This window comes from Bos grunniens, chromosome 13 (assembly GCF_055505025.1).
Source record: "Bos grunniens cultivar Pamir isolate PY7600 chromosome 13, Bosgru_T2T1.0, whole genome shotgun sequence".
Taxonomy (NCBI): Eukaryota; Metazoa; Chordata; class Mammalia; order Artiodactyla; family Bovidae; genus Bos; species Bos grunniens.
Window position 1 is genome coordinate 71,738,674 of NC_141177.1, and position 23,944 is coordinate 71,762,617.

The 23,944-nt window shown below is 38.1% G+C and overlaps 1 protein-coding gene across 6 annotated transcripts; it reads left to right on the forward strand.

Moving 5' to 3' along the window:
- Positions 1–399: 399 nt before the first annotated feature.
- SEC61A2 (SEC61 translocon subunit alpha 2) lies at positions 400–23,621 on the forward strand. 6 transcript variants are annotated; one of them, XM_086334932.1, is made up of 12 exons: positions 400–527; positions 2,576–2,643; positions 3,789–3,854; positions 7,097–7,175; positions 10,279–10,410; positions 10,532–10,641; positions 14,478–14,631; positions 15,595–15,755; positions 16,065–16,262; positions 19,560–19,751; positions 20,220–20,296; positions 22,559–23,621. In XM_086334932.1, the coding sequence occupies exons 4-12, from the start codon at positions 7,115–7,117 to the stop codon at positions 22,743–22,745; spliced, it is 1,272 nt and encodes a 423-aa protein (XP_086191058.1). In that variant the 5' UTR covers positions 400–527; positions 2,576–2,643; positions 3,789–3,854; positions 7,097–7,114; the 3' UTR covers positions 22,746–23,621. The 6 variants fall into 6 exon arrangements, with proteins under 6 accessions (XP_086191058.1, XP_086191057.1, XP_086191060.1 ...); XM_086334931.1 differs by having other exon boundaries at positions 400–514; XM_086334934.1 differs by lacking the exon at positions 7,097–7,175.
- Positions 23,622–23,944: the final 323 nt, after the last annotated feature.

The following is a 23,944-nucleotide window of genomic DNA, read 5'->3' on the forward strand; positions in this document are numbered from 1 at the left end:
TAAGATGGAAGCAAAATAAAGTTTTTTTGGGTCATGCGGGCTCTGGAGGCATCTCGGCTCCAGTTCTGGGGATCGAACCCGTCCTGCACTCCTGGGGCGGTCGCTCGGGTTGTGTCCTGACTCTAACCCCCGGGCCTCCTGGGGGTCGAGGTCAAGGAGACAGCCCTTGCTGGACCCTGCGTTCAGAAAGGTGCTCACAGCGGAAAGACCGGGCAGCCTGGCCCCTTAGAGGGTCGCACCTCCTGTGCTCCGCAGAAGGACGCCCACGCCGGCGGTGGTCATGACAACGAGGCCGACGTCATCTGCGCAGGCGGCCTAAAGCCAGGCTGTCGTCAGAGGGTGGGGCTTGGGGGGGGGGTGCGACAACGCGGGTCACGTGGGAAGGGGCGGAGCCTGCGCGGGGCTGGCCGGAGCGTGTCGCGAGCGGGCGCCGAGGCTCGAGCCTGGGACCCGAGCGAAGGCCGCGCCGAGGCCGCTGGGCCCCGCCGGGCCGCCCCAGCCGCCGCCATGGGCAGTGAGTAGCGGTGGTAGGCCCTTCCCGAGGGCGCGGGCCCCGACGGGCCGCAAGCGGGGGGCCGGCTCAGGCCCGGGGTCGCCTAGCCTGTGGGCCGGGGAGGCGCGGGCGTCTGCGGAGGGCGCGGGCCGGGGGCCTCAGCCGAGGCTCCTCCAGCTGTGCGAGGCTTAGCCCGGGCCGGCTGCGGGGCTAGGACCGGGAGGCCTGGGTCTGCGCATCTCAGTGGGTGGCGTGGAGCGGAGGACGGCGCGGGGAGGCCATTGGTTTTGGGGGCGGGGAGTTAAGGAACCAAGAGACACCTGGACCACTTTTAATTTTTCAAGAGCTTAGGAAACTCATATTTTTATTCCCAAATCACCCTTGGAATATTAGTTGTGATGAATGAAGCTCCCTGCCTTGTTTCATTTTTTAAAAAGTGATGCACGGCGTGTATTTTAGGGGAGGAAAGGAGGCGATTGGTGGCCTAGCGTTTTCGTTCAATTTTTCATTCCAGTCATTCTGTAGCGTTTACTGAAAACTCAACGTGTGTCAGGTCGTATACGCCTTAGGGACAAGGCCTTATATAATGGGAATCTTTCGAGGGCCCTTCCCCAAACCCTCAACACCACGTATCTTCACAAATATACTTACCTAGCCGTTGGGGTGATTGTTAGATGAACGGATTACCGCAAACCCAAGCCGTGCACCCACTGGCCTGCTAACTAGTGGACATTTGCGGAAAGCTTAGAAGGAATAGGAGACCCTTGGTCTTGAATTTGCAGTATGAAGCGTTAAATTCTACAACATAGGAAGAGTGAGGTGGCAGACAAAAAAGCATTGCTTGAACATGAATATTCCAACACAGATGACCATAAACCAAGAAATCTGGGAGGGTAGCTTAGGTTGAAGTGGGAAGGAAAAGGGTTAAGGGTATTCTAGGAAGTTTCCTGATGTGATTGACATTTGTTTTGTAGTAGAGATGAACACTTTGATAATATTCAGATTTGCTTTCCTAGTCGTCTTAAATGGTACTCGGGTAACAAATAACCTGCTTATGAGAATTTATGAATTCCTCTGTCAAACATCAGTGGCCGCCATCACTTTGAGAGATTGTATAAAAAGATCGTATAGTCAAATCAACTATACTTCAGTAACATAAATTCAACAACAACAAGAGCAACAACAAAAAAGATGTTTTAGTCAACTTTTGGCTAACTGGCTGAAGTGTAATTGCTCATGTCAGTTTTAAAACAATTTCATGATGTTAGTACGTAGAATCCTGTATGTGTAAGGGAAGAATGATCTTAACTAATAACCTAGTTGTGGATTTTTGTTTTTCTGCACATTACAGACACTAGCAGAGGCTGAATGATTATCACCTTCATCCTCCAGTTCTTTGGCAGGACTTGACTTCTCAAATTATAGCCATGCCAGAAGAGTGCCTATCCTGAAGTTTGGTCTATCTTACTTTTATACATTATGAGTTGTCTGGGAAAACAGTACTTTCTATTGAAATGTAGTCATCATTCTCTGGGCTGAGGATTGAACATACACAAGTACTTTGAGGTTTTCTTATATGGGAGAGCATCCAAGCAATGAATAGTGACTTAATGAAATGAAGTAGAGATTGTATACAGTACTTTTAAAAACCTGTCTAGGCAATTCCCTGGTGGTCTGGTTAGGACTTGGCACTTTCACCGCTGGGGTGTGATATTTCTCACTTATGCATTTCAGCATCTTTCAGTCCCAGATTGTCAGTCCTGCAGTTTCAGCTCATTTCTTGTACTTGCGTCCTCTTATGGCCCGTTTCCTTCCATGATGCATGTTCTTGTTGGTTGACTGCTTTTGCTCCTTTTGATGTAGAGATGCTGACTGAATTACTCCTTTTCTGTATATGTAAAGGGGTGGGATTCAAGCATGAGGAAGCAAATTACTTTGAAACGGAGAGCATTATGATTAATTCATTTTGGGGGTGGGAATGGGATGGATTGCCATTAAAAGAACATTTTGATTCTGCAAAAATAAAAATCTTTTTTAAAACTTTGTAATAGGGGCATTTATTCTTTTTTTTTTTTTAAACAGTCAAATTTTTAGAAGTTATCAAACCTTTCTGTGCAGTTCTACCGGAAATTCAGAAACCTGAAAGGAAAGTAAGTACAATATTTTTGTAATATAGGGGGTAGCCAAGTGACTTACTCTGTTAAACTAGCTACATTGATTTATTTTCCTCAACCTTTTTCTGGTTGTAACTGGAAAAATGCCTGTTCCTTCTCTTCACAAGAGGCATAAAAGTGAAGAAAACTAGTGTAGACCTTTTAAATCTAGATAGTTTATCTCATGGTTTCCACAGCAACTGTTCTCTAAATTGTAGCATTTCCAAGCCTTATGTTTCTTTGGCCTGTGTGTTAGATAAGATACAGTGTTCTCCTGCCTATTATGATCCACCACACTAGAAATGACCCAGTCTCATGGGTCAGTTTTCACGCATACCAACATACCAACCGTTTCACATAAATGGATCGCAGCTGGGCAGGTGAATACCTCTCATTTCTTGATTCATTCAGTGCAGAGAAAAAAAATCACAAACATGCATTCAAAAGATGGAGACTGCATCCATTTGTTCTTCCATCCATCATTGTGGACTTTTGGAAGTAAGGCATTTCGATTCTAGAAATATTGTTAATCCCAGATGTTCCTCTTTTACTGTACTTTCAATTTCTCATGGAACTAACCAGAATAGGGACCAGAAAGAGATAAGTAAAACTTTTTGTTAAACTGTTTTATAATATTCAGAAATATATTTCTTTTTTTAAGTTTATTTGAGGTTATAAAACAGTTGTTCCCATTACATGTAAGGTATGCTAAGAAACTATAGCTTTTCATAGTCTATGAAATACTCACCAAATAATATTACAGACAGGAAGACAAATACCATATGATATCACTTATTACAATAAGTGATGGCTTTGTGTAGTATGGTGTTAACTGAAATGTGTGAATATTGGATGTGTGTCTTTTTATCCTTTTCAGTTTCAGCTAACATGGTGCAGTGTATTAAGGCCTGCCTGTATTTAAACTATAGTACTTAGGTCTCAGATCCAAGTAAAGAAAGATGCTTGAGAAGTTTAGCTGTTTGCTTTAGCTGCTACTCACTAGGGTGAGAGTATTTTAAGAGTAAATAATAAGAGCATGTCATGATGGAGAATGCTGGTTAAGCCTTAATATGCGTTTTTGCCTTTTTTTTATATTTGCTGTTTCTTGGTTTTGATTGGTAGTTTTGTATTTTGTTGCACAGATCCAGTTTAGAGAGAAGGTACTATGGACTGCTATAACTCTCTTCATTTTCTTAGTATGTTGTCAGGTATGTAACCAAACACTGAATAAATGTCTGTACTGTTATTCTCAGGTCTTGGTTGGTTATAATTTGAGAAGCTAATTTTAGTTCAAATAGTAAATACACTGAATTATTTTGAGCATTATCTTTTTAGAAAATTATTTATTGAAGTATAGTTGATTTACAGTGTTTCTGATGTATAGCAGATACTGAATATAGGATATTGAATGGACTATAATTCCCTGTGCAATACAGTATTTGTTTATCCACCCTGTGTATACTAGTTTGCCTCTGCTAATCCAAAACTTACATTTCATCCCTCTCCCCTAGCCCTTGATAACCATAAGTCTGTTCTCTATGTCTATGAGTTTGTTTCTGTTTTATAAATACATTTATTTGTGTTATATTTTAGATTCCACATATAAGTGATATCGTATGGTATTTATCTTCCCTGTCTGACTTACTTCACTTAGTATGATCATCTGTAGGTCCATCCATGTTGCTACATTCTTTTTAACAGCTGAGTAGTATTCCATTCTCTCTCTCTCTCTCTCTCTCTCTGTGTATACAGCCCGTATCTTCTTTAATTCATTCCTCTGTTGATGGACATTTAGATTGCTTCTGTGTCTTAACTATTGTACATAGGAGCATCATCATTATACATACAACCCACATCTTTTATTCATTCCTCTGTTGATGGACATTTAGATTGCTTCTTCGTTTCATCTATTGTACATAGGAGAATCATCATTTCAATCTGAGTTGATAGTGAAATGATTCTTCTACTGTGTATTTCTTTTGGTTTCCTAGTGGGTTTGAACATATTTTCTCTTTTTCCCTTAGATTTCAGTTAATGATCTTTATTCATTTTCTTCTTAAGATTTTAAAACTTGGTTTATGACAAGTTTTTATATATAAAAGTGTTAAACCTTTGACAGTTATCGTGCAGATATTTTTCCTTTTTGTTTGCTTTTAATCATGTTGTAAATAGCATGTTTTAATTATAAATCCTCCAAAGCCAAACCATTGTATTTGCTTCTACTGACCAGCCCTTAAACATTTTGGGTTGCTCCCATGTCTTGACTATTGTAAATTGTGCCACTATGAACACTGGGGTGAATGTATCTTTTTGAATTAGAATTTTTACCTTTTCTGGATATATACCCAGAAGTAAGATTGCTGGATTATATGTTAGCTCTATTTTCAGTTTTTTGAAGAACCTCCTGTTTTCATTTTACATCAAAGTATAGGAAGGTTCCCTTTTCTCCACGGTAAGATTTTAACTTTTACTTCCTTTACAAATGATATTGAGCAGCTTTCTCATATACTAATTGAGTATTTGTTCATCTTTTGTAAAGTGTTTTCTCCCCAGATCTTTTTCCTGTTAAAAAAAATTGCATTATTGTCCCATTAGTGAATTGTATGCCTTTTAAAATATTTTCTGGATATAAGTCCTTCATCAGATACATGTATTGTGAAGATTTTCTCCTGTATTCATCTAAATAGTTTTAGCTTTTATGTTTTGGTCTATGGTCTGTTCCAAGTTAATTTTTATGTATGGCATGTGGTAAGGTTAGGGCTCATTTCTTTCTATATGGACAGGCCAGTTGAAAAGGCTATCCTTTCTCCATTGAATTAACCTTGGCATCGTTGTTGAAAATCAGTTAGCCATTTAAGCATGGATCTGTTTTTGTACTCTCAGTTCTGTTCCATTGATCATATTCCATCATTATGGTAAACCATAACTATTTTGATTACTGTAGCTTTAGACTGAATCCTATAATTAGGTTGTAAAAGTCATCCAACTTTGCTCTTTCTTCTCAGAATGATTTTGTCAGTTTTCAGTCACTCATTTGAATTTTAAAATCAGCTTGTCAGTTTCTTTAAGAAAGCCTACTGGGATTATGATTTTTATTGGTTTGAACTTATTGAATCGTCTAACCCAAGGGTCTGCAAACATTTTTTCTGTAAAAGGCCAGATAGTAAATATTTTCACCTTTACAGCTAGAACCCAAGAAAACTCAAGAAGAAGAAACATAACTTGAGTTATATTACTTGAAGAGTCACATTTCTCATGACTTTTCTTGCCCTTAATTTACGTATTTTATGTTATTTATTATTATTATTTTTTTGTAATGGATTTACAGAGTTGCCAAGCTGTACCTTTCTGTCTTTCTCATGCTTGGGGATTCTGCCCAGGACCGATGATTTCTTGGTTCTCTTTCCACTGAATCTCCAACAGGTTTATTTTCCCTTCCCAGATACAGTTTAAGGGTTTGGGGTCTGTCGTTCTCCATAGTATTTTTTAGCTTGAGAGAATGGAGGGAGGTGAGATCAGCTGAGAGAAATGCCGTAAATGGGCTCGTCTCTCTCATTAGACTTTTGTTAGTGTCGTCTTGTGAGGGTCCTCTACCCAGCAGATGCCATTAGCACCCCTTCAAGTTGGGACAACCAAAATTGTCTTCCTAGACAATTCCCAGATATCCCCTGGGGGACTAAGTTGCCCCAGGTTGAGAACCACTCTTTTCTACTTATTACCACAACATAAACACATCCTGATACTAATATAAGCTTCATAGTATAATTAAAAAGATTTTTTTTCATAGTATAATTTTTAATGGCTGCATTCTACTGTGTATACTGTCTTCAGTCTTACATTTGGAGCATGGCTTTGGCTGTCATTTGTACCCATAGCTTTGCAAAATTATTCTGTGACTTGGTAGTTATATCCTAAACTTTAAGGATAAAGAACATTTTCTTTAATTGCAAAAAACATGAAATTTATCATCTTAACCATTTTATTTTATTTTGCTTTTTATGTAAAGCATTTAATCAGTACCTGAGAGTTTGAAAAGTTTGAAAGTCTAGTTGCTCAGTTGTGTCCGACCCCATGGATTGTAGACTACCAGGCTCCTCCGTCCATGGAATTTTCCAGGCAAGAGTACTGGAGTGGGTTGCCATTTCCTTCTCCACATCTTAACCATTTTAAGTGTGCAGTTCAGTAATGTTGCATATATTCAGATTGTGTGCAGCACATCTCCATACTGATAAGGAGTATTTCACCAGTAAAATTTACTGGTGAAAAGTACTGATTTCCATTGTTTGTATTTTCCCTAAAAAAACTATACATTTAAAGTATTCTTGTTTGGTTAGAGAACTTGAGAAGTAGTGTTTTTTTAAGTATTGCACATATTGAGTGAATGCATTATTAAGTTCAAACTTAGTTTGTATAATACATTTTTCATGAACTATTTTATGTAATCTTATAGATACCACTGTTTGGAATCATGTCATCAGATTCTGCAGATCCTTTCTACTGGATGAGAGTTATTCTTGCATCCAACAGAGGTGTGTGCTGCTTTTCTTTTGCCTCCATACTAGTGCATCGTCTTATATTTTTATTGAATATTTGTATTTCTTCTGTGAGTGGACTTGTTATAAATCATAGGAAATGACTGAGTGGTTTAAACATAAAACTGAAATTTATTGGAAGGATACTAGTTATTTTTGAAATCCAAAGAGGAGGTAGAATAGCTTAGCCTTGGGGGGAGAGAATCAGACAGTCTTCAGACCTCAGCATCAGGGGCTAGCTGGGAACCTTGTCTTTGATTTAGCTTCAGCAGCTCCTGGGTTCTTCAGTTCTCAGTTCATAATTCCAGGTTACCACAATTTACATCTGACCCAGCCAGCCTTGTTTAGAGTTTCAGGGTTACTTAGTATAGATTTGGGTGCTGGGATTTCCTCCTATGTTGGTATTTTCCTGAGAAAAGAACATTACTGGGAGTGGCTGTGCCATTTATCTCTTTTTTCTTTTTCTTTTTTTTTTTTGGAAGGGATAGCTATATTCTCTGTGTTGTACAATACATCCTTGAGCCTGTCTTACACCCTGTAGTTTTTAACCTCCCACTCCTCAACCCCTATATTGTGCTCCCACCCCCCAGCCCTACCCTCTAGTTTGTTCTCCGTATCTGTGAGACTGCTTCAGTTCAGTTCAGTCGCTCAGTTGTGCCCGACTCTTTGCACCCCCATGGACTGCAGCACGCCAGGCCTCCCTGTCCATAACCAACTCCCGGAGTTTACTAAAACTCATGTCCATTGAGTCGATGATGCCATCCAACCATCTCATCCTCTGTCGTCCCCTTCTCCTCCTGCCTTCAATCTTTCCAGCATCAGGTCTTTTTAAATGAGTCAGTTCTTCCCATCAGGTGGCCAAAGTATTGGAGTTTCAGTTTCAGCATATGTCGTTCCAATGAATATTCAGGACTGATTTCCTTTAGGAAGGACTGGTTGGATCTCCCTGCAGTCCAGGAGACTCTCAAGAGTCTTCTCCAACACCACAGTTCAAAAGCATCAATTCTTCTGCGCTCAGCTTTCTTTATAGTCCAACTCTCACATCCATCCATGACTACTGAAAAAACCATAGCTTTGACCAGATGGACCTTTGTTGGCAAAGTAATGTCTCTGCTTTTTAATATGCTGTCTAGGTTGGTCATAACTTTTCTTCCAAGGAGCAAGTGTCTTTTAATTTCATGACTGCAGTCACCATCTGCAGTGATTTTGCAGTGAGACTGCTTATTTTGTTATTATATTCACTAGTTTGTTGCATTTTTTAAATTGCACATGTAAGTGATACCATATGGTATTTGTTTCTCTGGTTGACTTATTTCGCTCTTGTTATTTGTTCATTTTAAAATCCATTTGTGAGAGTTCTTTGCCTCTTAAAGATTTGAGCTCTTTGTTACTTGCGTCTGAATATTTTTCTTTTAACTATTATCCTGTCTTTGGCCACATGGAGGTTTCACAGTTGTATCTAATCATATCGTCCATCTTTTTCCTTGTGGTTTTTAGGTATTTTGTCATGTTTTGAAAGGCTTTTTCTCTTCCAAGACTATGAACATATTCACTCCAAGTACTTGTGCTTTTTATCTTTTATGGTTAAAATTTCTAAATATCTGGCCTTTATTTTGTTGGAAGTCATGAGATAGGGAATCTAGGCTTAATTTTCTATACATGTCTAGTCATTTGCCAAGGTCCATTTATTCTTCTTTTCCCTACTGAGTTGAAGTGCCATATTTCCTAAATGAAATGTTCATTAAGTTTGATTGGACTAATTTTTGGACTAGATTTATTTGCAGTTTAAATTTTGGTGATTTGATGTAAAAAGACATCTACCCACCTGCCTACTAGTTTTAACAATGACATGTTTTTATCTCTTTACCATTAAAGAAGTATTTGAAAAACACATGAAGTCCATTTAAGATGAAATCTTTCTCATATTAAAGGCACCTTTTCAGCATTTATAAAAGTCAGGAATTAAGGTTGTGATGTGACAGAACGACCAATGGAAACGTGGTCTTGGCTATATGGAATTGTTAGTTTTGCATATTATCTTACATGCTTGGTGTATTTGGTTTTCTTTCTTTCTTTTTTTTTTTTTTTGCTAAAAGTGTAATGCTTATTTTCTACAATGAAAAATTTTAGAAAATAGAGGCAAAAAAAAAAAAAAAAAGAAAAAAATTATCCATAAACCCACTGAGTAAAAATAACAATAAAAACATCTTTTTAAAAAATTTATTTTATTCAAAAATAGTTGATTTACAATGTGTTAATTTCTGCTGTACAACAAAGTGATTCACTTATACATTTACATACTTTTTTTTATATATTTCTTTCCATGATGGTTTATAATAGGACACTGAGTATAGTTCCTTGTGCTATACAGGAGGACTGGAGCACAGAAGGACCTTGGCGTTTTATCTTTTCTATATAGTAGATTTTATCTGCTAATCCAACCTCCCAGTCGATCCCTCCCACCCCTCTCCCCCTTGGCAACCACAGGTCTGTTCTCTATGTCTGTGACTCTGTTTTGTAGATAAGTTCATTAATAGTACAAGCATCATGATAGCCAAACTAAAATAACAGGAGATGATTTTCCATTTAAATAGTCAATCAAACTCTACATACTATTTTTGAGTACTTTTTCCTATCCAGTATGTCATTAACATTTTTATGCCATTAAATATTCTACAACATTGATTTTGATGACTTTTTATATAATTTTAGATTTTGAATTGAGAGAGACACAACTATTCTTCAGTATCATTTCTTACTAGCTTGGTATTTAATTTTTGGACAGTATATAATTTTAAAATTCTGCATTAAAATGTTTAGTGTAAATTTTAAGAACAGTGATTTTGGACATAAATCTTGGACTATTTCTTTCAAATGGTTTCACAATTTAAGTTTAGAATTTACAGAAATTTACATTTTTGTGGTATTTATAGTAATTTTGAGTCAATGTGTTGTGAGATTGTGTTAATAAATCATTAACAATCTCATTAACACAAATTCTCACTAATCTCTATTGGGTATGTGCTATGCGTGCTAAGTTGCTTGGTTGTATCCGTTGGGTATAGTAAAGATTATTTACTTCTTTCCCCTTCCTTTACAGGAACTTTAATGGAATTGGGTATCTCCCCAATTGTAACATCTGGTTTGATCATGCAGTTGTTAGCTGGAGCCAAAATCATTGAAGTTGGAGATACACCCAAAGACAGAGCCTTGTTCAATGGAGCCCAGAAATGTGAGTATCAGTACAACTAAAGAGTCTTTCCCAAATTTGAGAATTTTGTGGTAAAGGTGTTTTTCTAGTCTTTCTTTACCTTTGGTTGTAAGTATGTCCTCCTTTCCCCCGTTTTCGTCAGTATTTGGTATGATCATTACCATTGGGCAAGCCATTGTGTATGTCATGACGGGCATGTATGGGGATCCTGCTGAAATGGGTGCTGGAATCTGTCTTCTTATCATCATTCAGGTAAGAAATCCAGTTTTTCATACAGAGATAACAAAAAAAGTTTTTTTTTGGTAACAATTCTTTAGATGACTAATATAGTCATTTTCTTACTTTTGAATTATTTTACTTAATTATATTTTGATTATTGAAGTAACATATAAGTTGTATTGATGTAAAAAATTAAAATTTATTGTAATAAAGTGTAGACATGTAATAAAAGAATTACGGCTCTATCAGCTGTATTTCACTGATTCTAAGATGCACATTTTGATGTCTCTGAAATCAGGATGTTTTCTTAGACCTGATGGTCTGTTACCCGTGCTGTCAGCCAGGCAGTCATTGTGATGGTGGTCACTGCCCGCATGTGTATGTCAGCTTGGTCACAGCTGTTTGTATCATCCTTACATCACTGGGTTACGTACATTGTTGATACAACATGCTGTTGGGTTTAATTGCTTTTTAAAATGTCTTGCAACAGTCTACTGTGATTTGTTATTGAACAGTTACTATATATAAACAGGCACAGAAAGAGCAAGCTAGATGATAAACATCTAAGTCTAAACTTTTTTATAAGCAGACAATAAAAACTCTTTATAACAGGTTATTGTCATAGTTTAACTGTAGTATTTTTTCCTTTCTTAGTGGCACACATAATAATGTTACAAATAATAGTATCTTGTAATCAGTGAAATACCATATAAGCACACATGTATATATCCTGTGGGTTTTTTAAATGGATATGTTGGAATAGAATTTTTAAAGGGCAGCATCATTTTTCCTCCACTAAGAATCTTAAAATGTGTAAAGTTTGAAGGATATTTGAGGACTCCATTTTTCTAATGCAGTCCTTAAAAATCCTTTGGAGAAGTTAACCCAGGAATGCATTGTATTTAAGTTATCTAACAGTATTTACTATATTTTGAAAAGAAGCTTGTGTTAGTTAAACACTGAACATCTAGGGTCCTAGTTATCTAGGAAATGCCTCTTGTTCACTCTGTGAAATTAGGATTAATTTAGGAAAACATTTTTTTAGTGGTCAAAAGATTAAGATCAGAAAAATAGTTTAAAACACTCTTTTACTAGTGTGTGTATACATATATATATATGTATTGAGAAATGTTACCATTTTCAATTGGCATGGTTAACCATCTTTTTTAATAGGAAACCTTACATGGGAAGCAAATCATAGTAAGAAGATTGGATAGTGAGTATGAATTAGACCAAGCAGAAAGGGATTGTTGCGGTATTTATATGTTATTCATTAACACATATCATAGGGCTTTTCTAAATGAAGTGGAAATATTTTGTCTTTTTCAGGGGAGGCATTTTTAATGGACTGTAAGGTAGTTTTCTGAGCCCCTAGTGAGTTCCCATTTGGAACAAGGTACATTTCTTTAAAGGATAGCTTTGTCATTATTTCTTCATTTAAAAAACACCTTGAGTGGCAAACTTAAAACCCCTGGGAATTAGAGGAAGAAGTGTTACAGTAGATGGGGAGAGAAGGTCCTCTGGAAACTGGTTTTAGTATCTTTCAGTACTTCAGTGTAAGGATGCTGATACACCAGTTCTTGCCTTATTTTGTTTCTATGATAGCATTCGCTTTATGATCATAGTTAGAATAACCCTGCTCTTTAAAAGACACTCGGAATTGGCATCTATCTAGCTCTTAGAACATTATACATCAGTAAAACTTTTCTAGTGTTTTAGTAAGGGCATATTTATATTCTTAGGAATTTCAGCTGACCACTTCTAGGGTAAAGTATTGACTTCTTGAATAGTCAGTTATGAATTTGAATTGATAGAGAAAATGGAGTTAAGCTATTTTAATTTTTCAGTACCAGAAATCAAGGAGGAGTTAAATTTCTCGAACAAAGCAAATAAAGTGGGTATATACTAAGTTGTTTACATAAATTCAGGTGCACAAATATTTGTCCTGTGGTTAATTCTTCTAGTGTTAATGTATAGAGAAATTTTTCGTGTTTGATGATACATATGGGTAGTGACCCATTGCCTCTTTTTAAGGCATTGCTAACATTGAAAATGTGTGGATTCACTGAAGAGATATGATTGGATCAGTGTGTTTTCACCTAGAGATTTTGAAAACTGTTTGCATGCTGTTATGTAAGGTATTTCTCACCTTAATTATTCTTGTTTCGTTCACATGGTCAGTGTTTTTCCACTATTGAGTTTTGGGATCTAAATAGGGGGTCTTGATTACAGTTTTCAAAAAGAATAGACAGTATCAGTGTGCATGGGACAGGGTAGAGGTAAGTATTATTTGGTCCAAACTGAGTTGTGTGTGTGTGTGCACACATGCACGCATGAGCAAGGCTGAGATGTTAGTGTTATTTTTATACATACTTTAGAGGTTCATATGTACTGAACACTCTAGAAAAGCATGCAGTTAGTATTCAGGTTTTTATCACTGTTCTAATCAATGAGATGCTTTCAATTCCTGATTTCTCATTCCCTTCTCATAGGCATGCATGCTTTTTTTATTTTTAATCATCATTTATCTTAATCTTTCAGTTACAGAAACCATTTCTCATTTATTTTCCTGTAATTCCTTTGTCCAGTTAGAGAGGCATGAGTTTGTTTTTACTGGGTATACACAGATCACCCTCCTGTCTGATGGGCGTGGATGTGAACAGGGTTTTGAAGAATTGCTGCTATTTCAGAGCTGCTTGTGTGACCTTAGGCAGGTCATTTAATCAGAAATCCATGATAGCACTTTCTGGTTGGCCAGTGGTTTGTGGACCACTGTCATGCTCCATGCGGTGTGGGCTTCTGTATTTCTGATGAGGAGTATGTACCTGTTACATAATCATGGTCAAAATAGCATCTCAGTAGTTAAGTGCTAGCTTGTCTTTAATCTGGTCAGACTGGTAAACTTGGTTTTCAAACAGTAAAGAATTTGTGAGCTCTCTTAGAAGTTTTGAGAATTTTACCTTTTTTACAGTCCATTGAAATTCAAACTGAAAGACTATAAGTAGACAAATTAGGCTCTGTACAGCCATTGAAATGACAACTCAGAAAAAGAGAAAACAGAAAATGTAAGGTAAGCATACTTCCAGCGGTGTACTGGGAGGGAGTCGTTTGACCACAGAGGTCACTTGCAAAGCTATGGATTATTTCTGATTGGTACATACTTTTACTGAAATGTCTTCTCCAAGAGGAAAATTAAGAATTTTCAATTTCACATAAGTTAAAGTTAGTATGCTTTCATTTTTTAAAAAAATTATAAGCTTAAGAACCTGGTGAACCCTTAATTGTCTCAGGTTTACATTTTGTCATTGTATGTATGCATTGTTACATTGTTATAATCTGTGGACATATTCATGGTCTACTTTTCAACTCCTTCTGTGTATATTTTATATTATGTATAATACACATATAAAATATATAATACTTAAAAAGTATATCAGCATAGTTCACATGCTCTTCCTTTAATGGCCTGTAATATTGCATCTTGTTATCGTAACATGTTTCATTTGGTTTTTCTCTTCCTTGAAGCTATTTGGAATGCTCTCAGTTTCTTGCTGTCATAAATACTACAACTGTAAACATTTTTGTTTTAGGGTACTTCTCAGTAGGCTTTATTTAAACATTGTAGAGAAATATAAATATACTTTAAAAGTCAAAATGTCAGCTTTAAAATGTGACAACATTTCCAATCCTCTGATTTGCAGAACTGGCTTCCAGTGAGGGTTGAAAGATGCAGAGAATCATAATAGTGATACTGCAATAGCTAGGTTTTAATGTTGAAAATGCCTGTACTTTGAAAGTAGTCTGTGGTGTTCACTGCCCCTTTCTGAATTTATTCTTGCTTCTGCTTACTTGCATTTCTTTCCCCACAGTTGTTTGTTGCTGGTTTGATTGTGCTGCTGTTAGATGAGCTGCTACAGAAGGGTTACGGCTTGGGGTCTGGGATTTCCCTCTTTATTGCCACCAACATCTGTGAAACCATTGTCTGGAAGGCCTTTAGTCCCACTACCATTAACACTGGCCGAGGTACAATGCACAGGGACACAACTGCATGGGTTTGGCTGGATGTGTGCGAGAGGAGCACGAGGTGGGGGAGCAGGTGGACCTCAGACGCCCTGCTTTGCTGTCCCGGGCAGCAGTGGATGGCAGTTGTTCCAAAGCGAATAAGCGGAGATTGGTGGAGTATGAAGTATTACTCCAGAAGGAATATCGAAATTTTAGCCTCTGCTCATTTAAAAATTCAGTGATTGCAAACACTTAAAAAATCTAATTGTCTAAGCCATTGCTCCAGAAGTCATTAATTTTGACTGATTTCAGCACTTGCAGCAGATGCAAAGGTAGTGGATTAAGACTTTTCAGATGGAGAAAGAAGTGTCATTTATTGTGGCATCAGAGAGCACGAGTGCTTTTGCTGCTCTTCTCCTTGGCTTTGTAATAGCTCCTACATTTTGAAACACTTGACTTTCACCTTACCCACCTCCACTTCTCTGAAATGCCATCCAAGATTTGTAATGATTGACGTCTGACCTGACCCCAGCCTTAAGACAAGCAATAGTAGTGATGGCTTATTAATGTACTTGGTAAAGTGAGCTTGAAGGCCAGCCTGGTAGGGGAATGTTGATCTTTTCGTTCTGACATCTGTTTGCTGCTTCGCTGCTGCTTTTCCCCATCTCCATCCCCCTCCCCCAAAGTAAAGGCGAGGCCAACCATTATGAACTAAATATTTGCTTTGGTTTATTCTTCTTTGACTGTTTTCATCAAGAATAGTCTCTTGAGAAAACTTCAAATTTACACTAACAAAAGGTACATTTGCCTCAGGGATGTCAGTATTTTTTAGAAGCTCCACACATGGCTGTATCATAAAGAAAACTTAGTTGAATTATTTTGACTGCTGTTTTCTGCCCTGTACTGGAGCTTTAGGGTTGCTTGTTGACTTTGGGACAACTTTGGGTGATGAGGCTGCAGCTGATTTCTATCTTGATTCATCAGGTACGGAGTTTGAGGGCGCAGTCATAGCTCTCTTTCATTTACTGGCCACCAGGACAGACAAAGTCCGAGCCCTGAGGGAGGCTTTCTATCGTCAGAATTTGCCCAATCTCATGAACCTCATTGCCACAGTTTTCGTGTTCGCTGTTGTTATATATTTTCAGGTACGTATACCATCTTTGTTGAAGTAAGTGGGGTGTGGATTTTTATTCTGCTCTTAAAGGAGGAGTATGCCATTTGAATATTAGTAGCTAACAAGTCAGCATTTCAGAATCTAGTTAGGCAAAAGTTCCATTGTTCAGTAGACGCTGAGCTGCAAAGTATCCATGGTTATGAAGTAGAGAAGGATTTCTATTTCTGTGTGTCTGTGTGGAAGGGAGTTTGCTAGCACTGTCTTTGCAGATTTCCTTCTGTGACTGTCCAGATTTGTGCTGTGTGCAGTCCCTGACTCACTCCTGAGCTTCCTTTTTCAGGGATTCCGTGTGGACCTGCCCATCAAGTCAGCCCGGTACCGCGGGCAGTACAGCAGCTACCCCATCAAGCTCTTCTACACGTCCAACATCCCTATCATCCTGCAGTCCGCCCTGGTGTCCAACCTGTACGTGATTTCCCAGATGCTCTCGGTTCGATTCAGCGGCAACTTCCTAGTAAATTTACTAGGACAGTGGGCCGTGAGTATTTCATTATTTATTCTTAAGTATTCAGATTTATTGTAATTTGCATTTCGTGCGTATATTTTTACCTGGAAGAGGTGAGCCATAATTGAAGCACTTGCTGTAACATTTTCAGGTTCACTTATCTATAGCACAGTTTATCATTTATTTGGAACTTGTAAGCTTGTAAGCATTGTGAAACTAAGACTGGCCAAGTACTTTGTATTATTTTACATCTAAGAAGCATTTTCACATCTCATTTAAGTGACCTTTTAGGTTAAGATTACAGTTGCTCTTATGAAAATGACTCCCTGTTTTGTAATCTTACTCCACTCTTGTCTCAAATAATGTTTTTTTCAAAGAAACAATTTGCTGATTATATGGGAATCTAAAATCGTCCTTTCCTGCCTCCCCTGCGGTTTTTCATAGTCCGAATGGCAGTAAACTAGTCTGTGATTAGCTGGAGAAAGGTATGTAATTACTAGTGAAGAAAGAACAGAGTTGCTAGAAATGGAATCCAGTAAATTCTGCCTTCCTCTTCATCATAGCTCCTTCTGAAGCACTCCAGCCACATCGTGATCAAGATGTGAGTTATTGCAGATTGAATTTTGACTAGTTAAAATTTTCAACTGACCAAGGAGTATTTTTCCCTCTTAAAACTATAGAATTAGAGAAGAGTAAGATCCTTTATTGTTTTCAGAGTATGTAATTCTAGAATTTGTATTCCCCTGAAGAATTACTTTTTTTTAGTCATTCCTGAAGTATGGTGCTTATTCTGTGCATTTGTCTTAATGTGCTACTTTTGCATTATAAGTTGTAGTGACATAACTTTCTGCTTTTGCTGAAAGCCATTTTTTAAAATATAAAATTTAATAGGATGAGACTGTAACTTGACTGCCAGTTGAAAGAAATAGGATTGCCTTTACCCATAATACAGTTGACCCTTAAACAGTTTGGGCTTCAAGTGTCCACTTAGACTCAGATTTTTTTCAGTAATAAATGCTTCAGTACTGCACCGCCTGCAGCAGGCCGAATCCTGCGATGCAGAGGAGCCATGTACACAGAAGAGTAACCATAACTTATACATGGATTTTGCCTGCGTGGAGGTTCAGTGCCACAACCCCTGCAACTGTTCAAGGGTCAACTAGACTCCTTTTTCACTCATTTTACAGAAATTGGATTATCTGTGGTGGGTGAAAGGGCTGTCCCTCCCCTTAAGAGTTGATGTGCGTACTAAGTAACTTCAGTCATGTCTGACTCTGCGACCTATGGACTGTAGCCTGCCTGCTCCTCTGTCCATGGGATTCTTCAGGCAAGAATCCTGGAGTGGGTTGCCAGGCCCTTCTCCAGATCTTCCCGACCAGGGACTGAACGCATGTCTCATTATGTCTCCTGCATTGCAGGAGGGTTCTTTACCACTAGCGCCACCTAGGATAAACTTTGGCAGTAGTTACTACTGTGATAATTTCACAGTAATAAATCTATACAACTACTCAGTTGTATAGATTGTGTTGTGATCTCAGTGAGATTTTCTTTAAAGAGATGATTGGGAAGTTTAATTTGTCTATACAGGCCATTTGATTTGGAATTAGTGATTCTAGGGGCACAGTAAAGGAGTCATTTGGAAATTGTAATTTCAGGAACAAGACATATTAATCATTGCATCCAAAAATTGCTTGCCCACCCTGTATGCCCAGAACTTTAATTTAATATAAACAAATATATGTTAATCCCATTTCTTTGACTGTAAGAATTCATAAATGTGTGGATAACAAAATTCAATTACAGATATTTATTAAAAGACTTCTTTATAATAAATATCAGAGTTTAGGCAGCAATGTTTTAGTCTTGTGTTAATATTTCATTTGATTCCATTCTTCATAGTGAAGTGAAGAAATGTGTGTGTACTCTTACATAATTCAGAAAATTTCATATTCTAAATGTTATCAGAGATTGATGTAAATGTAACCATATTCCTGTCTTCAGGAAGAGAAAGAAGTCTTCTTATAGTTGTATTACAATGTTTTTTAAAAAATTGCTCTTTTGTTAGTATATTCGCAATGTTTTTTATGTAATAGACACTATGCCAAAGCCTTTGACTGTGTGGATCACAATAAACTGTGGAAAATTCTGAAAGAGATGGGAATACCAGACCACCTGATCTGCCTCTTGAGAAATCTGTATGCAGGTCAGGAAGCAACAGTTAGAACTGGACTTGGAACAACAGACTGGTTCCAAATAGGAAAAGGAGTACGTCAAGGCTGTATATTGTCACCCTGCTTATTTAACTTATATGCAGAGTACATCATGGGAAACGCTGGGCTGGAAGAAGCACAAGCTGGAATCAAGATTGCTGGGAGAAATATCAATAACCTCACATATGCAGATGATACCACCCTTATGGCAGAAAGTGAAGAGGAACTAAAAAGCCTCTTGATGAAAGTGAAAGTGGAGAGTGAAAAAGTTGGCTTAAAGCTCAACATTCAGAAAACGAAGATCATGGCATCTGGTCCCATCACTTCACGGCAAAAAGATGGGGAAACAGTGGAAACAGACTTTATTTTTTTGGGCTCCAAAATCACTGCAGATGGTGACTGTAGCCACGAAATTAAAAGACGTTTACTCCTTGGAAGGAAAGTTATGACCAACCTCGATAGCATATTGAAAAGCAGAGACATTACTTTGCCAACAAAGGTTTGTCTAGTCAAGGCTGTGGTTTTTCCTGTGGTCACGTATGGATGTCAGAGTTGGACCGTGAAGAAGGCTGAGTGCCGAAGAATTGATGCTTTTGAACTGTGGTGTTGGAGAAGACTCTTGAGAGTCCCTTGGACTGCAAGGAGATCCAACCAGTCCATTCTGAAGGAGATCAGCCCTGGGATTTCTTTGGAAGGAATGATGCTAAAGCTGAAACTCCAGTACTTTGGTCACCTCATGCGAAGAGTTGACTCATTGGCAAAGACCCAGATGTGGGAGGGATTAGGGGCAGGAGGAGAAGGGGACGACAGAGAATGAGATGGCTGGATGGCATCACTGACTCGATGGACGTGAGTCTGGGTGAACTCCGGGAGTTGGTGATGGACAGGGAGGCCTGGTGTGCTGTGATTCATGGGGTCGCAAAGAGTCGGACACGACTGAGCGACCAAACTGAACTGAATTTTGTAAGAGTGAAGGTATTTTAGATACAAAAGTAAATCCTTAAGTTACATAGAATCATAAATTGTAGGTGCTTTGAGCTTAAGACATTGTCATACTTTCTGAGGAGTTTGAAAAGTCACAGAAATGTGACCGTTGATGCTTTTTATTCTTGCTCTGTAGGATGTCAGTGGGGGAGGACCCGCTCGCTCTTACCCAGTGGGGGGCCTTTGTTACTACCTTTCTCCTCCTGAGTCCATGGGCGCCATATTTGAGGATCCTGTCCACGTGGTGGTTTATATCATCTTCATGTTGGGATCATGTGCATTCTTTTCTAAGACGTGGATAGAGGTGTCTGGTTCCTCAGCAAAAGATGTAAGTATTTGGTTTATTTGAAAATGAAAAAATTCATAATTTTTAGGTATCAAATGATAGTTGATACACTTACTTTTGTAATTTAAACTCTTAATTCATACATTCTTCATGAGGTAATGTCACCCCTAAGGAGTTAAAAACTAGTTCCTGAAAAAAAAAAAAACAAAAAAAAAAACTAGTTCCTGGAAAGTGAAAAATTCTTAGATTTTTACAATGGTTTGTGAACTTCCAAAGCCCAACAAAGTCTTATTCCTTAGTTCCCTTTATGGAGGTGACAAAAAATAGGTTGGGAAACCTCAGCTTAAGGTACACATAACGTGCTTGTGCAGCACCGTAGCCAGGGAATGGTGTTACGACAGTGCCTACTTCAGCCTTCTTATACTTTACTTGTTATATATGGAAATCACGTCTCATAGAACCTGGTAGTAAAATAGAGTTTGATTTTAAAAATTGTTTTTCTCTTCGCAGGTAGCTAAACAGCTTAAAGAACAACAAATGGTAATGAGGGGCCACAGAGATACCTCCATGGTTCATGAGCTTAATAGGTAAGGAACCTGTGTTCAAACCAGTGTTTGATAGGAGGAGGGGAGCAGGGGAGAGGGTATTACATACAGTACACATGTACTTGGCTTTTTGATCTAGCTTTCATTTGCTGCCAGATATTACAATTTTTAAGTTCATATTTGAAGCATTTTTCCTCTGCTTACCACAAAAGAATAAAAATTTAATGCAAAATTGAATTATTTTCCACATCAAAATAGACACCTGAATTATTGTTTTAATTGAAATTGTGTTCCTTTCACTACTCACCCTTTGTTAAATGCTGTAGGTCAGAGGTTCCCGTTGTTGATTGGCTGCACTAAAAATCACCTGGGAGCTGTTAAAGATTATTGCTATCCCACCTGTACAAGTTGTGATTTACTTTGTCTGCAGTGGGTTCCAGGCAACAGTTTTTTATTTTTTGATAACTTGTTTGAGATATAATTCCAATATCCTGTAATGTAGTCATTTGAAGTATATGGTTTAGTGGGTTGTTTTTAGTATACTTTGAGTGTGTAATGATTACAATTTTAGAAACATTTCCATCACCCAGAAAGAAACCTTGTACCCATTTAGTTATTCCCTATTTCTGCCCAGCCCTCCCAACTCCCAGCCTCAGGCTTTTTATTTTCTATAGATTTGCCTGTTCTGCACATTTCATATAAATGAAGTTATATGTAATCCTTTGTGAATATCTTCTTTCACTTAGTGTAATATTTTCAGGGTTCATCCTTTGTGAATAATATTCCCTTGTATAGCTATAACTGTGTTCAGTTTATCCAGATTGTTTCCACTTTTTGGCTGTCATGAATAATGCTGTTGTGAACATATTTGTACAGGTTTTGTGTGGATGTATGTTTTCATTTTGCTGAGTGGAATTGTTGGGTCATGTAGCAACAGTGTGTTGAACATGTTGAGATACTGCCAGACTCTTTCAGAGCGGCTGCCCCATTCTGCATCCCGCCCCCCGCCACCTCCAAGCATGTCCTCACCAGCACTAGTTCTTGTTTTGATGTTAGCCACCTAGTGGGTATGAGTATTATCTCATAGGTGTGTTCCTTTTTCATTTGGTTTTGATTTGCTTCTCCCTGATGAGTAATGATATTCAGCATCTTTTCATGTGTTAATTAGCCATTTGAGTATGTTCTTTGGAGAAATGTCTCTTCCATCTTTTTGCATATTTAAAAATTGTAATTGGGTTATCTTTTGTTTCTGGGTTTGTAAGATTAAAAAAATTTATTTTGGATGTGTCTTGTCAGGTATATGATTTGCAAATATTTTGTCCCATTCTATGGGTCGTCTTCCCACTTTCTTGATGGCATCCTCTGATGCACAAGTTTTTAATTTTGATCAAGTTCAGTTTTTCTATTTCTGCTTTGTGCTGCTATTGGTGTTTTAGCTAAGAAACCAAGGTCACAAAACTTTATCCTCTTATGTTGATATCTGTGACCACTCTGAGCCAATTTTTGTGTTTGGTGTGAGAAAGGGGTCCAGATTCCTTCTTTTCCATGTAGATAGCCACATGTTCCAGAAGCGGTTGTTGAAAAGGCATTGGTATTTTATTTATTTAGAGCATGGACTGGATTATAGAGAATGGTGAAGTGAACCTCTGGGTCCCAGCTGCACCCAGCTTTAGTTGTTACCATTCTCCGGTTCTTGTTTCCTCTACCATCTTCCCCATCCCCTGTCCTTTTTTTTTTTTTTTCCCTGTCTGGAGTATCTTAAATACAATTGATTGCTTTTTAAATTTCTGGCTGCACTCTGAGGCTTGTGGGACCTTAATATCCCCACCAGGGATGGAACCCATGTCCCTGCATTGGAAGACAGAAGTCTAATTGTTGGACCTCTGGGGAAGTCCCACAGTCCCATTATTTTTAACAGTTCTCCAGGTGATTCCAACATGTTGCCAGGGTTGAATTAAGATCATCCAAATCTTATCACATAAATTTGCTACTTAGGAAAACATTTTGAAATTCACTGTTTATCTAAAAGAGGGAGGTAAAAGGTTACTCACTTACAAACAATATTAAATATTCCAATACTGAAGTGACAGTTGAGGATTCTCCTCTTCTGGCATGAAAATCATGTATTGCCTTTCTTGGCTGTTAACTGGTTTCTTGAAATAAGGGAGCCCGATCATGCCCTTCATCAGTTTTCATCAGCATGTTAACTGGGTGGCCCCAGACGAGCCGTCAGTACTGCGGACAGCTCCCTTTAGTTGCTCACCCTTCCGCTGCTCCGCCTGACTCGGGGTTTTTGTCTTCCAGGTACATCCCCACAGCAGCTGCATTTGGGGGCTTATGCATCGGCGCCCTGTCAGTGTTGGCCGACTTCCTCGGGGCCATCGGCTCTGGCACTGGAATTCTGCTTGCAGTCACTATTATTTATCAGTATTTTGAAATATTTGTTAAGGAACAGGCTGAAGTTGGTGGGATGGGTGCTTTGTTTTTCTAAGTGTTCCAATATTTCTTTTTGTGTGTGTGAAAGGAAAAATATTTGGATGCATTGTTTTTGTCAGATAATGCTGGCTCCCCTTTCCTTCTCTCTCAGTTTGTTTTCAAGTGCTGACCATCCCATTCCTGAGGTGGGCACGGAGCTAAGCCTGTGTGCAGCGTTAGTACCAGCTGCCTTAACACTGAAGTTTACATTACTCATTAAAATACATACATGCAGTGTTGCCTGTGATGCTGGAAACCAGTGTACCCGCCTTGCCATGTTCAGTCATGACGGTGAGATGGTGACGTGGATCAGTTTTGCACATGACATTCAAAATACTCAGTTTCCCCCCACTTGTTTAAAAATAAATGTAGTTCAAATTGCCACTTTCCAGTATTTTTGAGCTTATTTAACGAGTTCTGGAGCATTTATATCTAATCTATATTTTAGATATAATTACTTTTTATACTTTTTTAACTCATAGTATCCACGTTCCCACCCTCCCCCATTTTATTTATTCCTCCGCAAAGCAGCCACTCCGTCCAGGTGGGCAGAATCAAGCTTTCAGTCCATCTGTCACCAGAAACCACGTTCAGTTCCTCTGCTTGTTTTCCACTCCCCTTTCTTCCTAGGGACAACACAGCCAGTGCTGTTCTGCAGGATTGGCTATGCCTTTGAATTCCAACAGGTCACTTGAGAATACTCTTCAAGATAATATGCCCCAATTTTTTTTTTCTTAAATTTCTAAAGCAAACATCAAATTCTCAAGCAATGTCTGTAGTTCAGTGGGGGGTGAACGACGAGTAATTCATGCTAGGAATTTGTGTATGTTGTTGTACTTTACAGCAGCAACATGAGTGTAAACAGTAGACAATAAAATTTTATTTAATAAAACTTTCAGTTGTGTTGGAAAAATAAAGTCTGATATTAAAAGATTTCTAAGATTACTTGTATAGATCCATCGTATTCATACAAAATTCATCCTGAGATATCTACTGCAAATGTATTAGTTGTATCCTAAAAATATGGAGGGACAGTGACCAACAAAATAGCACTTAGTTTTGTGACTGATATTTGGAAAGAACAGGGAAAAAATGTTCTCAGTGTCCCAGTCTCTATCTGAAGCAGCACAGTTTTTCTTATAAGTAATTCATTTTTATTTATTGTGCTTTTTTTATTGTCCAAAAAGATCAAACTTAATTTTTCAAGGATGTCTT